The following is a 14,326-nucleotide window of genomic DNA, read 5'->3' on the forward strand; positions in this document are numbered from 1 at the left end:
TGCAGAAACAGTATTTAGTTTGTATTTAGTTTAGTTTCTGGATCTATGATCCAGAAAGTTTGTTCAACTTTCTTAACATTTCTAATATTCTAATACTAGAGTCTTGAATTTACTGGGTAGTCAATCATAACATTTACAAATACTGCCATTTAGATTTCCTTTAATTTTAAACTTCTTTTTTCATAAACAACTCACTTTTTATGCTTTAAAGTACACATTTTTTTCTTTTTCTGAGCCACAAACAAGTATTTCCACAGCAAGCATATTTACAAATGGGACAATGAAACTGATCAGCATATAATATGCTCAGCTCCTGATTTAAAGAGCATAGCAAATTAGCAATGCTATGTCTGATTTCAGGAACAAAAGATCCCAGATTATTCTTGGGGCTCATCCAATAACCAAGAAAGAGACTGAAAAACAGATAACGAATATGGTAACAGACAACGTTGATGAATAAAGAGTTTGCTGGGACTTCCCTGGTAGCACAGTGGATAAGAATCCATCTGCCAAAGCAGGGGACATGGGTTCCAGCCCTGGTTAGGAATATTCCACAGGCTGCGGAGCAAGTAAACCCATGAGCCCCAAATACTGAGTCCACGTGCTGCAACTCCCGAAGCCTGCCTGTCTGGGGCCTGTGCTCTGCAACAAGAAAAGCCACCAAAATGAGAAGCCCACACAACACAGCGAAGAGAAACCCCTGCTCACCGCAAATAGAGAAAGCCCAAGCAAAGCAACGAAGATCCAGTGCAGCCAAAAATAAGTAAAATAGATATTTTTAAATTATTAAAAGAAGTTTTCCATCCATGATATCATCAGAATACACACGAGGGTGATCTTAAACTTTTAAATGTACAAATCTTTGATTATACTTCTTTTTCATCAAGAAATAGAAATAAAACTTAATTATAGCATATACAGTGAAAACAGAACTAATTTTTAAAAACTCTCAACTTCATATTACTATACAGTTTATTAACAATGCTGCGATAGTTTCAGGTGTACAGCAAAGTGATTCAGTTATACATATATACATGTATTTTTCTTTTTCAAGTTCTTTTCCCATTTAGGTTGTTACATAATATTGAGCAGAGCTCCTCTTGCTATACAGTAGGTCCTTGTTGGTTATTCATTTTAAATATAGCAGTATGTACATGTTAATCCCAAACTCCCTAACTATCCCTCCCCCTCACCCATCTCTCCTTAAAACCATAAGTTCATTCTCTACGTCTGTGAGTTTGCTTCTGTTTTGCAAATAAGTTCCTTTGAATCATTTCTTTTTCGATTTCCCATAAGAGCAAGTGAAAGTTGCTTAGTCGTGTTCAACTCTTTTCGACCCCAAGGACTGTATGCTGCTGCTACGTCGCTTCAGTTGTGTCCGACTCTGTGTGACTCCAAAGACGACAGCCCATCAGGCTCCACCTTCCCTGAGATTCTCCAAGCAAGAACACTGGAGTGGGTTGCCATTTCCCTCTCCAATGTATGAAAGTGAAAAGTGAAAGTGAAGTCGCTCAGTCTTCAACTTAGCAACCCCATGGACTGCAGCCTACCAGGCTCCTCTGTCCATGGGATTTTCCAGGCAAGAGTACTGGAGTGGGGTGCCACTGCCTTCTCCGCAAGGACTGTATAGTCCATGGAATTCTCTAGGTCAGAATACTGGAGTAGGCAGCCTTTCCCCTCTCTCCAGGGGATCTTCCCAACCCAGGTCTCCCGCATTGCAGGCCAATTCTTTACCAGCTGAGCCACAAGGGAAGCCCATTACGAGCAATATCATACAATATTTCCCCAATCTCCATGTTGCTGTAAATGGCATTATTTCATTCTTTGTAATGGCTAAGTAATATTCCATTGAGTATATGTACCACATCTTCTTTATCCATTCCTCTGCCAGTGGATATTTAGATTGCTTCCATGTCTTGGTTATTGTAAACAGTGCTGCAATGAAGACTGGGGTGCATGTATCTTCTTGAATTATGGTTTTCTTTAGATATATGCCCAGGAGTGGGACTGCTGGATCATATATACACAGCTGCTTTAGCAAAAATAGGCCCCAAGTGGAAAAAAAGCCAAATACTCACAAGAAGGGGATGAATAAATATACAGTGGCATATCCACAGAATGGAATAGTATATGGCAATCCAAAAAACCAGACTAACGATGTGTGAATTTCAGCAACACTATGCTGAGTGAAAGAAGCCAAAATAAAAGAGAACACACTAATTTCATTTCCTAATGCCCAGTGACAGGCATTTTTATATACTTTATATACTTATATACATTTTACATACTTATATACCATTTTTATATACTTTCCATGTGTTTATATATCTTCTCTTGAGAAGTATTTTTCCAAATTTCTCCCCACTATTTAAAATTAAATTTTAATGAATTTTTTATTTTGAAATAACTGTAGTTTTAAGAAAAATGCTGTGAGAGTCCATGTATCCTGTACCAATTTTTCCCCAGAAACAACTGTATTTCAAGAAGAGGTAAAAGCTAATCTACTGGGAGGGAATTCTTCTAGAACGTAGTTAACTCTGGGTGGTGTGGGGTATTGACCACAATATGCAAAAGAGAGTCTTCTATTATGCTAGAAACGTTCAATAACGTGATCTGGGTGTTATGAACACAGGTACATACATGTGTAGAAACTTGCAAGTTGTACCTTTAAAATCTGTGTACTTTCTATTTTGTACTTGAATTGAAAAGTGTTTTTAAAAATCATACTTTTTTATTCCTTATCAAAAGAAAGATAAATGCTCTTTAAAAAAAAACACTAAAGCAATGCAAATTTTTTTCTTGAGGTACTTTACTAAATATGAGGATCAAAAATTTTATATGTTTTATCCTCTTTCTATAGCACTGCTGCTGCTGCCGCCAAGTCGCTTCAGTCGTGTCCAACTCTATGTGACCGCCACAGACGGCAACCCTCTAGGCTCCCCTGTCCCTGGGATTCTCCAGGCAAGAATATTGGAGTGGGTTGCCATTTCCTTCTCCAGTACATGAAAGTGAAAAGTGAAAGTGAAGTTGCTCAGCCGTGTCCGACTCTTAGCAACCCCATGGACTGCAGCCTACCAGGCTCCTCTGTCCATGGGATTTTCCAGGCAAGAGCACTGGAGTGGGGTGCCATTGCCGTCTCTGTTCTAGCACTAGTATTCCTTAAACCTTAGTTGAAATGATAGTCATACTACATAAGAGGCAAAAATAATTTCAATGGGAACAGGAGAGAAAAGATCACATAAAATCTCTTCTAAAGAAGCAAGTGTTTATACCTGAAGAGAGAAGCTCCCAGCCTCGTCTCATACTAGACCCCCATAGTAGACTGTAAGAATCCCTTCTAAGAAATTGACCACCCCAAAAGAAAAGGCTTACAGAGAGCAGGATATCCAGAGAAACAGACTATGTAGAGCACATTATATTGAATAAGTCCTGCCCACACAAAGAACTTTCAAACAAAGTTTTAGTGCCTGCTCCTAAAGAGAAATAAACAAGCAAGAATCACCACACATTTTAGGAAAGCCCCTAATGAGGATGAAGACAGGAGCCAAAAACAAAAATGAAACTGAGAAAATAGGCAGTATGCTGTAATAGCTTGAGAGGGGATTCTCAGTTTTGTTTAAGTAGTGGGAGTTGCATTAGTGACTGGTACATGAACATAAAGCAATGGTGTTCTACAGAAAAATTAAACCATTTTACAAGAAAGGAAACACAATTACCACACAGTCCATCTGAGAGTAGATAACAGTTAACAAAATCACATTAATGTAAAAAGCTGAGTTATCCCAGAACGGTAAAAAGATGGGAGAAGAAAAAGTCTCTGTGCTGGAAACAGGCCTAGGAACCCAGAGGGCACACTCAAGATGTACGGTAAGGAGAACTAATACCATATATTCTATCTTATGATGGTAACAGTTAATATCTATAAATCTGAAAAATCAATAAATATTTAGAAACCTGGACAGGACTGATGGCATTTGTCTTTGGGGAGGGGCAATCAGGTATGGGATGGACATGGGGTCTGCTATTTTGCACTGAAACCCAGTACTTCTGTGTAAGTTTTAAAACTATGTACATGAATTACTTTGACACAAAATACCACTGAGGAAGAGAAAACCAGTTTGGGAATGGAACTCACTGATAGGACTATTATTTAAGGAGTTAAATTATAGTACACTATTTTACATTGTTTTATAAAACAATTTTTCAGTCCTTTCCTTCTTCCCTATTCTTTCATTCATTCTATATAAAAGGAGAAAATCTACTTGATCATTTCCACCACAACTAAAAAGTGGAAACGGAGAGGAAAAATGACTTCAGGACAGCATAAACATTTCTATCTAAATTCCCATCTAAAACATTTCTATCTAAAAAACTAAAGAAACTATTTGGGGAGAGTTTTTAATAGCAGTTAATAATAGGCATTCAGAAGATAAAAAAAAAAAGGACCACTTCATAAATCTGAAGAAAAATACTAAGTCAGGCATTTGCAGAAACATCTACTAGAAGGAAAAGAAGGAAGAAGGGTACACTAAGGGTGGTAAATTTTATGGACTGACACATCCATTCAGTAGCTCTGATTAACGTGAAGATAACTCACCACTTCATGAATGGATCTATTGAAGCCATCATCTTCTGTAAGGATCAACAATATTATAAGAGCCATATACACATGGTGTGAATTTCTTTCTTCCACATGATACAGAATCTCGAGAATTGGTAAAACCTAGTGAATAAAAATTATAATTTATTATTTCAATTACTTTATTATAAAACTAATGTTTTCAACTTCTATACTTTTATCACATATCCTTTGCTTTAATTTCACAAATCAGCCTGTGACCAAAATTACTTTCCATTTGCAGAGCTAAGGTATCAGAAGAGAAAACCATCCCCTACTGCAAAGCTCTGCCACCGTATAAAGTTTGAGTTTAGGGACTTATCTGGTGGTCCAGTGGTTAGGAATCCACCTGCCAATGTAGGGAACACAGGCTTGATGCCTGGTTCGGGAAGATCCCACATGCCATAAGGCAACTAAGCCCGTGTGCCACAACTACTGAGCCTGGGCCGTAGAGTCTAAGTGCTGCAACAAGAGAAGCCACGGCAACGGGAAGCCTGTGCACTGCAACTAGAGAGCAGCTCCAGCTCACTGCGACTAGAGAAAGCTTGTGCATAGCAGTGAAGACCCAACACAGCCAAAAAAAAGGCTGAGCTTACAGAGACCACTTAGGCTCATGGCCAACACCTGACACTCAACAGAGGCAAGTCTCCAGCCTAGCAGGAACTTCTACAGTATGGTACTTTTAGAAACAGGGGTTCCCTGGTGGCTCATTTGGTAAAGAATCCACCTGTAATGCAGCAGGCTCGGGTTTGATCCCTGGGTCAGGACGATCCCGTGGAGAAGGAAATGGCAACCCACTCCAGTATTCTTGCCTGGGAAATCCCAAGGACAGAGGAATCTGGCAAGCTACAGTCCTTGGGGTCACAAACAGTTAGACACCGCTTAATGACTAAACAACGACGTTCTTAGAAACACTGTAATATGTCAAACATTACCTTTTTAATAGCAAAGATGCTAGGATAAAAGAATTGTTAACAACAAAATCAGACCAGCACAGTGAATTTCCTACCAGTAACATATTTTCTTTTATTTTTTAACTTTACAATATTGTATTGGTTTTGCCATTTATCAACATGAATCTGCCACAGGTATACACATGTTCCCCATCCTGAACCCTCTTCCCTCCTCCCTCCCCGTACCATCCCTCTGGGTCGTCCCAGTGCACTTCAATGTCATATTTTCTAATCAGATTCAACAAATTACAGAACAAAAAGGACAGGGAAGGACATCAGCTAAAATACTATAAAAGTAATCTATACAAAACATTAAAAATGAAAACAAATATATCAATACAAGCCTCACTTCTCCCCACTCCTCCCCCCAAAAATCCCCAAACAAAACCTTTAACTCTTCACTGGTGTTAAGTCATCATATACAGACAATTGTTCTCCTGCAAGATCTTATGTGCCAACAAACATCCTTACCATGGAACTTTCTACAGCAGACGATGTCATGGGCTTTCTGCCTATTGCCATCATTTCCCTTAGGTTACACCATGCTGCAGAACCGTCTCCTTATATTCACTCACCCATTAGTAAATAAGCCTTTTCTTTACAAGTTTTTACTCACATGAACAGAACCTTGTTACACCCAATTTCGCTATTTAAGCCAATGCTTTCCACATACAGCTGGTGTGCAAACAGGTTCTTTCATCACATTTTTCTGTCCTTAGTGTCACTCTGACATAGAATATACTCTTCAAACAAATTCTAATATTCCATGCTTACTGTTTTCATCTTAAATGCTGAAAAAAAAACGGCCACCAAATCCCCGGGGAATCCTGCTATCAGTCTGTAAAAACTGGCGTAGAGGGGACGTTCCTGTTGCCACCAGCAAGCTGCTGGCTATTTCAGAGATGGTCACAATTTTATTAATGCACGTTACCTAGATATTATGTATTTCAAATGCGACATTAACACCTTAGTGAGGTAGTTTACTTTTCGTAGAAACATTATTATTTACATATTAGTTACAATGGAAATCAGTGATTGCCTAGAGGGGTTTCTGTCTATGAGCAAAAATTTGGAACCAATCTCATTCACACAGTGAAGGATAAAGTGCAATTATGTGATGCCTGACAATGGTGCCTTAAAATAACGATAACACTCCAGGAACTGAGTTCAAGACAGCCTTAGCATCTAAGCCGGCTGAAGGGATAGGACATTTGGGAGTTGAGTTGAAAAAAAAAATCACCCTTCCTTTTAGCCATACTTATCAGGAATACACAGCAACTGTGACTTGAACATGGTGGGTGGACACTTAGTAGTGGAAAGGAACCAAGAGGGTACACATCTTCCTGAGAATGGTAGCCAGTATGTCTTAAGGACTGATCCAGGCTGAATCACGGGCAGCAGGCTGGCTGTTCAGGACCTTAAGGACAGGGAAGCCTGCTGTGCCGTGTGCCCTCCAGCTCTGCTCTGTGACCCCCATCTCTATGTGCACTGTCTCCTACACTGTAAAACTCAGACTTCGGCCTTTGCCTGGTGGCATCTCCCTATCAAACTCTTGACCATCCACCTTTGCAGGCAGGCAAACAACATACATATCCTCCTGGGAAAAGAAATTACTCTTCAAAATATTACAAAATACAAACACTATGCTTAATATGATACTTACAAGATTTTCCATATCTGTGCGAGCCAACATGTATGTTCTAATATTGCTGTTCTGATGGAGCAATGTATACAAAAGAAGAGTAGCTTGGTCGGATGTCTGCTGTTCACACAGGGCCATGTACAAACTGTTGAAGTTAATCTGGAAAGCATGTGGAATTGACGAGGGGAAAGGACTGCTATCTGGAAAACAGAAAACACAAAATCTTAAAAATACTACATTTTCTAGACTGCCTGATACAAATAATAAAAGCACTGTTAATGTATATAATTCAATTCCAATTAATTTTATATAAGTTGCTACATTTCAGGCTCAAAATTGCAATTGGTGTTCTAAATTTTACTTAAAAAAGAACTAAAACATGACTACACTTGATAGTATATTTGAAATGTGCTAAGAGAATAGAATTCAAATGTTCTCACACACACACACAAAATCCCCCACAAAAAGAACACAAAAACCCAACCCAATCCAACCCAAACTAGGACAATTTATTTCTCAGTACTATCTAAGCCACAGCTTTCCAATGATTATAAATATATGAGCAAATACCATGCAACAGAGTGGCTTTTTTAAAGCCAAGTATTAAAAAAAAACCTAAACTAAGTCATGTAGTTTGACTCCATTACTATTTTTGCATTAATACAGCTGAATTAAATTGTCAATAAAATATAAACTTAAATAAATACAGCTATGGAGGTAGGTTAAAAAAAAAAACAAACAAACCTCTAACACATATAATTTAACCATGACATTGAAATGCTTTGCTATTAATACCAAAACTAAACAGCCATCAGTCCTAAATAAAAATATCCAGAGACAAACAGGAAATCCTCTTGTAAAATAGAAGTTAAAAAGAAAAAACAAAACAACTGCCTTGAAGTTAATTTTTTTCAAATGAATTATCAGTTAAAGTATTCATCTATGCATTTAATCCATTTATGAAGAAAGTGGCTAGGATAATATAGAATTTAAATAACAAAAATATTAAAATCAGTTTGCTCAGCATTCTCTTCTATAATAGACAGAACACACCAAATCTAAGACAACTACTAGAAAACTTATAAAACATTTTTGTTTAAAGGAAAACTTAAAACTAATTGACTACAACTACTTGACTACAACTACTAAGAAACTTTTTTTAAGTAGAATTATTGAAGTGATGAAAAGCATAAATTACAACCCACACAGGAAAAATTCTTGATATTCCAAAACTGACATAGTCCCTTTCCTACAGTTTACTGAATTTGCTTAAAAACTGAAGCAAGCAAGGTTAGGAAGTTAAAAAGGAGGTAAAGTTAGGTTAACTGTTTTAAGAGAAAATTATAGTTTTAACAGATAAAACACTAGTACAAGACAGCACAAAGAACAGTATTTTAACGTTTTAACAAGTAAGCACAAAGAACTTTTTTTTTCAAGACACAGAACCACTAGCAAAACAAAACAAAACAAAAAAACCAACAACAACACTGTTCTAACATTTCCTGAAGCCGTGCTCTTATGGAAAAGAAACATGTACCAGCAAAGTCTTTGATAGCACAGCCCTATGCTTCTCAGATTTTCCTTTCTAAACTTTACATTTGTGAGAATAATGTACCTAAAAATATCTTTAACAATATTACAAAACGCCCTCACTTTTCTTCCACATTCAAAACACAGATTATTTTTTCAACCCTAATCCCTGTTTAGTACTTACTTTGTATTTTTGACACATACAAAAGTAACTGTTTTGTTAAGACTGACCTACATTTTTGCAAGGGATGGAAAAAGGAAGGGCTGAACATATTGAGGATGCAAATATTACACAATCTACAGAAGATGCAGTGGAGGAGGGTCCTGGACATAGTACTCCTCCTTACAATGGAAGTAAAATAAAAAGTTCACCAGACTGACTACAAATGGAATACATATGTTGTGTGTCTGTTACTAGCTAGTAAGTACTATGAACCAGCCATTATACTGACAGCTTTATCCATATTATCTCTTATTTAACCCGTATGACAACCATGTCATTACTCTGACCAGTTTTACAAAGTAGAGGCTTACAGAGATTAAGCAACTTGTTAAAAAATTTATTTATTTTAATTGGAGGATAATTATTTTACAATATTGTGATGGCCTCTGCCATACATCAACTTTTCCAAGAACATTCCTGAGTAAACACAGATTGGCTCCTGTTGTTTCCACCACATTATACTGTTTCTTACAAAAGCAGCAATAATTTAGTGAGTCTAGCCTATGATAAATGCTCACTTAATTCTTGCAAAACCTTATGAGCCAGAGATTATAATCCCTGCTTCATTAATAAGGAATCTAATACTTAAAATCTTGGATACGACTCCTTTAGGGTCAGTCTAACCCTAAAGCCAATGTTCTGAATCACTATACCACAGTCTCTCCAAAGATGACTCTTAAAAGTTCAACCCTGAACAGTACCCTTTGGCTAGCGCAGCAAAAGTATCAACAGCAGATACCATATACTGAACACCTGCTATGCTGCCAAGTCCGAGCTAATTATTCTAAAACCTTACCTTGTGTGGTACTTACACAAATCTGATTAGGTGAAACTATCTTCATTTTACTGAAAAAGCCATTGAGGCTTATTGAGATAAGGCCTGATATTGGCCTGATAATGAGATATGGCTTGATAAGGTTTATTGTGAAAGGCTTGATAGCTCTGAAGTAACAGGAGTGTGACAGGAACTCAGATTACCTTGCCTCTAAAACTTCCTTTTTTAACCCTAAAGTCACACTGTCACTAAGAAGAGTACAGAAATGAGAATACAGAATATTATTAGATACACGGGTTTTCATTTCTTTTCTTTTTGGTTGCACTGCATGGCATATGGGATCTTAGTTTCCCAACCAGGGATTAAACTTGCACCCTCTGCATTGGAAGTGCAGAGTCTTAACCACTGAATAGCCAGGGAAGTGTGGGTTTTCATTACTTACCTATTAAATTGTTAGAGACTCGCGCGCACGCACGTGCACCTGCTCAGTCGTGTCCAACTCTTTGCAACCCTAACGACTGTAGCCCACCAGGCTCCTCTGTCTGTGAGATTTTTCAAGCAAGAAAACTGGAGTGGGTTACTATTTCCTACTCCACAGGATCTTCCCGACTCAGGGATCAAACCTGAAACTCTTGCATCTCCTGCATTGGCAGGTGGATTCTTTACCACTGTGCCACCTGGGAAGCCCTAGACACACATATCCCCTGCAAATAATAATGCCAGAATTGACAAAGGCACAAAAACTGGCACATTCATCGCTGTCTGTAAGAAACATTCTAGCACAGCTCTGGAAAGGAACAAAGCATAGGACACCAGAAGCCTTGAAAGTGCGCTTCTAACCCATCTTAATTACACTAGTGTTGGATGTATTTTGAAAACCTAGCTACCATATTAATCTTGCTTTAGGAGTGTAACCTTTTGATAAGTGATTACTGTTTCAATGTGGAAATATTTGCTCATGCTCTACTTCAGGGTTTGGCAAATTACAGCCCACAGACACCACCTGCTTTGGAAATAAACTTTTACTGGCACCCAGCCTTGCTCATTTGCTTATGTATTACCTGTGCTGCTTTTTTGTGCTTCCCTAGTAGCTCAGCTGGTAAAGAATCCACCTGCAATGCAGAAGACCTGGGTTTGATCCCTAGGTTGGGAAGATCCCCTGGAGAAGGGAAAGACTACCCACTCCAGTATTCTGGCCTGGAGAATGGCATGGACTCTTTAGTCCATGGGGTTGCAAAGAGCTTTCTGTGCTGCTTTTATACTACAAGGGCAGGTAAGAGGTGGGGTGACAGAGACCAGAAGGCCCTGCAAAGTCATCTGCCCCTTTGCAGGAAAAGTTTGCTAAGCTCAGTTACTATTTTCAGTTCTATAAAACTCTAACTGGAACACAGAATTTAAATAAAAAATTTCAAACAACATATCATTTCCTGGTTAATTCCTTCACCTAATAGGAAGGACTATGTGCTAAGTCACTTCAGTTGTGTCCAACTCTTTGCAACTCTATGAACTGTAGCCCGCCAGGCTCCTCTGTCCATGGGATTCTCCAGGCAAGAATACTGGAGTGGGGTGCCATGCCCTCCTCCAGAGGATCTTTCTGACCCAGGGATTGAACCTGCACCTCCTGCATCTATTGCACTGCAGGCAGATTCTTTACCATTAGTGTCACCAGGGAAGTCGCAATAGGTAGGAGATGTGGATCCAAATTAAGCCCATGCTGGCTTGGTTATCTTGGAAAGAAATGTAAATACAGGTATAAAGAAATGTAGTTATCATCTGAAATTTACTTGACCTTCCTGAGAATACGGACATAAAATTTAAGTTTTTCTCACTTAAACCAATATGAAAATATATCCCCACTGCTGAAAAACAGTAAACAATTTGGAGTAAGCAATACCCTCTTTCCTTATTAGAAAAGAATATTCAGAGTAAAAAAATACCACAAACCTTGTGTGTTCTTAAAAGACATGATGGCCTGCCTGTAGGGGTTTGGTGCATCCGCAGCATCTGTCAGGTTGGCCAGCACCAGCAGGAGCAGAAGACTCTGGTTGGCCAGAGGGGAAGAAAGTTCTGAGGCAGCGGCCACTTTGCTGCCCACGCCACCCAGTGTGAAGACAGTCCAGAGGCCAGCTTGAGAAGAAAACACACAACTGAAATGTGCTGGGACTAGCAAGATGAATCTATTTATGTACAATATTGTGTGCATTATGTAAATTATGTACAATTTCTCATATTCTGAAGTTTTAAATAATACTCTTTTTTGATTATGAAAGTAAAACAGGTCCATCATTTGGAAGTTCTCATATTGCCCATGGACATAAGACTTCTAAAGACTATTGCTTCCTGTTCCCATAATTCCACTTCCACGTTCCAAAGATAATCAGGATATTATTAAGTTTCTTACATACCTTTCTCAGTTTTTCTTTACATATCAAAACATATATGCAATTATAAGAAAATTTCATGTACAACTTTATACCAATATTTTTGAAAACCTAAGCAAAATATGCATATCTAGGAAAATACAAAATACCCAAATTGGAAAAGATGACGAAAGTCTGAATGGATAAATAACTTTAGAAGAGTGTAAACCAGAGTCAAAGAGCCAACCTTTAAAAACAAACCAAGTCTGAATTTTTATTTTACAAATAAGTCTACCAAACCACAATGTTATATATATATGTTATAATATTTCTCATATTATATATGCAGTGCCAAAGTACAGAACAAGAATCATAGCTATATACTCACTTGACAAGGCCAGAAAAATCTCCTTGATACTGAATCTGGATTAAAAAATGCATTTAATCACATTAAAAACAAAAAACTTAGGAATAAACCTAACCTAAACAAGAGGTAAAAGACCTATTTGTTGGAGGTTCCTCAGAAAACTAAGAATAGAATTAGTGTATGATCAATCCCACTCCTCTGCATATATCCAGCTGTTTTTGTTCAGTCATTAAGTCATGTCCAACTCCAAATGGGAAAAGGAGTACGTCAAGGCTGTGTATTATCACCCTGCTTATTTAACTTCTATGCAGAGTACATCATGAGAAACGCTGGTCTGGAAGAAACACAAGCTGGAATCAAGATTGCCGGGAGAAATATCAATAACCTCAGATATGCAGATGAGATCACCCTTATGACAGAAAGTGAAGAGGAACTCAAAAGCCTCTTGATGAAAGTGAAAGAGGAGAGTGAAAAAGTTGGCTTAAAGCTCAACATTCAGAAAACGAAGATCATGGCATCTGGTCCCATCCCTTCATGGGAAATAGATGGGGAAACAGTGTCAGACTTTATTTTTTTTTTGAGGGGGGGGCTCCAGAATCACTGCAGATGGTGACTGCAGCCACGAAATTAAAAGACGCTTACTCCTTGGAAGGAAAGTTATGACCAACCTAGATAGCATATTGAAAAGCAGAGACATTTTACTTTGCCAATGAAGGTCCGTCTAGTTAAGGCTATGGTTTGTCTTGTGGTCATGTATGGATGTGAGAGTTGGACTGTGAAGAAGGCTGAGTGCCGAAGAATTGATGCTTTTGAACTGTGGTGTTGGAGAAGAAAACTATGCAAAATCTAATTTTATTTTATTTTTAAACTTTACAATATTGTATTGGTTTTGCCAAATATTGAAATGAATCCACCACAGGTATACATGTGTTCCCCATCCTGAACCCTCCTCCCTCCTCCCTCCCCATACCATCCCTCTGGGTTGTCCCAGTGCACCAGCCCCAAGCATCCCTTGGATTGCAAGGAGATCCAACCAGTCCATTCTGAAGGAGATCAGCCCTGGGATTTCTTTGGAGGGAATGATGCTGAAGCTGAAACTCCAGTACTTTGGCCACCTCATGCGAAGAGTTGCCTCACTGGAAGACTCTGATGCTGGGAGGGATTGGGAGCAGGAGGAGAAGGGGACGACAGAGGATGAGATGGCTGGACGGCATTACTGACTCGACGGACGTGAGTCTGGGTGAACTCCAGGAGTTGGTGATGGACAGGGAGGCCTGGCATGCTGTGATTCATGGGGTTGCGAAGAGTCGGACACGACTGAGTGACTCAACTGAACTAAACTGAACTTTTTGCGACCCCATGGACTGCAGCACGCCAGGTTGCTCTATCCATGGGATTTTGCAGACAAGAATACTGGAGTGGGTTACCATTTCCTTCTCCTGGGAATCTTCCCAACCCAGGGAGCAAACTTGCATCTCCTGCACTGGCAGGCAGATTCTTGTCAGGGACAAGACACACATACCGCTGTGTTCACAGTGGCACTATTCATGATAGCAAGACATGGAAATAACTTGAATGTCCATCCACAGACCAACAGATGAAGAAGATGTGGTACGTACATAAAACGGAATACTATTCAGTCATAAACAAGAATGAACTAATGCTATCTGAAACAACATGGATACAACTAGATATTACCAAACCAATTGAAATAAGTCAGAAAGAAGAAGACTGTCACTTATATGTGGAGTCTAAAATATGACACAACTGAGTCTATCTATGAAACAGAAACAGAGTCCCAGATATAGAGAACAGGTTTATGGTTGCCAAGATGGGGGTGGGATGGGGCAGGAATGGA

The 14,326-nt window shown here is 38.7% G+C and overlaps 1 protein-coding gene across 1 annotated transcript in view; it reads right to left on the minus strand.

Annotated features, from left to right (window-relative positions):
* DYM (dymeclin) overlaps positions 1 to 14,326 on the minus strand; it is a 327,946-nt gene that overhangs the window by 239,060 nt on the left and 74,560 nt on the right. Inside the window, exons 4-6 of the mRNA XM_010840966.1 lie at positions 11,686 to 11,868; positions 7,235 to 7,413; positions 4,598 to 4,723 (exon numbers count right to left, since the gene is read on the minus strand). Of these exons, the coding sequence (XP_010839268.1) occupies positions 4,598 to 4,723; positions 7,235 to 7,413; positions 11,686 to 11,868 (488 nt within the window). The remainder of the gene's footprint in view (positions 1 to 4,597; positions 4,724 to 7,234; positions 7,414 to 11,685; positions 11,869 to 14,326) is intronic.

Source organism: Bison bison, unplaced genomic scaffold, assembly GCF_000754665.1.
Source record: "Bison bison bison isolate TAMUID 2011002044 unplaced genomic scaffold, Bison_UMD1.0 scf7180017864153, whole genome shotgun sequence".
Classification (NCBI taxonomy): Eukaryota; Metazoa; Chordata; class Mammalia; order Artiodactyla; family Bovidae; genus Bison; species Bison bison.